The sequence below is a fragment of the Arachis ipaensis genome, chromosome B03 (assembly GCF_000816755.2).
Source record: "Arachis ipaensis cultivar K30076 chromosome B03, Araip1.1, whole genome shotgun sequence".
Classification (NCBI taxonomy): domain Eukaryota; kingdom Viridiplantae; phylum Streptophyta; class Magnoliopsida; order Fabales; family Fabaceae; genus Arachis; species Arachis ipaensis.
The window spans coordinates 124,904,935-124,906,066 of NC_029787.2; the positions used below are offsets into that span (position 1 = coordinate 124,904,935).

The window sequence follows — 1,132 nt, forward strand, 5'->3', positions numbered from 1 at the left end:
ATATATGTATAGGAAGTAGGAACAATTAACTGGCAATTGATTTTCAGGCGTACATAGAGAAAAACATAAAGGATATAACGGGATAAGAATCAAAGATGAAGATGAGGCATTTTCATTGCACGATCATGAATGACTAGAGAAACAACCACACAATATATGATTAATGAAACTTTATCAAACTAACCACTAAAGATAATGGTTCCACCAAGGAAGGGATACTTGTATGTATTACTCAAAAGTCAAAACACTTATCTACTACCCCCTCAATTTACTACCCTTGCCATTGAGGCAATCAACCTTACTTCTTTGCATTCAACATTTTTAAGTTTCAATCTACTCTCTCGTCTCTTTCACAACAAACCCGCAATTCTCCGAAACCGCTCTCTGCAGATCTTCAAGCCCAACATTGCTGCCGCAAACCACCACTCTCTGCATCCGACCTCCCTCCTCCACCACCGCGTTTCTCAGGCTCCACCATTCACACCCGCCGTTTTCCCTGACCTCACAAACCACCATCTCCTCCGGCTCCGACGGGTTCCCCAGGTAAACGAAATCCCCCACCGTCGTTACAGTGACCGACGCCACCGCACCGCAACCGTCCTCCCCCTTAAGCTTCTCCACCATCTCCTCCGGCATCGCCGCCAGCTCCTCGCACCAATGCTCCCCCGATCCAAACCCTAACTCCCCATTCACTTTCCACAGTTTCACTCCCTTCACGTTCTCCGCGTCGCCGATTGTTCCCGCCACGATCAAACAGTTCCTCAACGTTCCAATCACGCAGCAGAAAACTCCGTCGTCGGGGCGAAGGTGGTACGGTCCGTGCCAGATTCCGGCGCCAGAGTCAAACGAGTACGTCACACCGGAGTTTTTCTCCGTCACGAAAACCATGTCTCCTGTGACGGCAACGGAAAGCCACGTAGACGCTGAGGAGTCCTTCAGGATTGCCGGCATAGACTGACACCGGATCCACGCACCGGAATCCGCATCGTACATCTCCACCGCGAGGGGATCATCCTCGAAGTCGCACACGCCGCCAGCGACGACGATCTTGCTTCCCACGCTGGCAACCACGGGGTCGATGCGCCACACGCGCGGTGGATGCACGTGGTGCCACTCATGGTGGAGAGTGTCA

At 51.6% G+C, this 1,132-nt stretch overlaps 1 protein-coding gene across 1 annotated transcript in view; it reads right to left on the bottom strand.

The window, feature by feature from the left end:
• LOC107631340 (F-box/kelch-repeat protein At1g23390) overlaps positions 84-1,132 on the bottom strand; it is a gene marked incomplete in the record, with an annotated part of 1,516 nt that continues 467 nt past the window's right edge. The window contains 1 exon segment of the mRNA XM_016334765.2: positions 84-1,132. Within this exon segment, the coding sequence (XP_016190251.1) occupies positions 334-1,132 (799 nt within the window).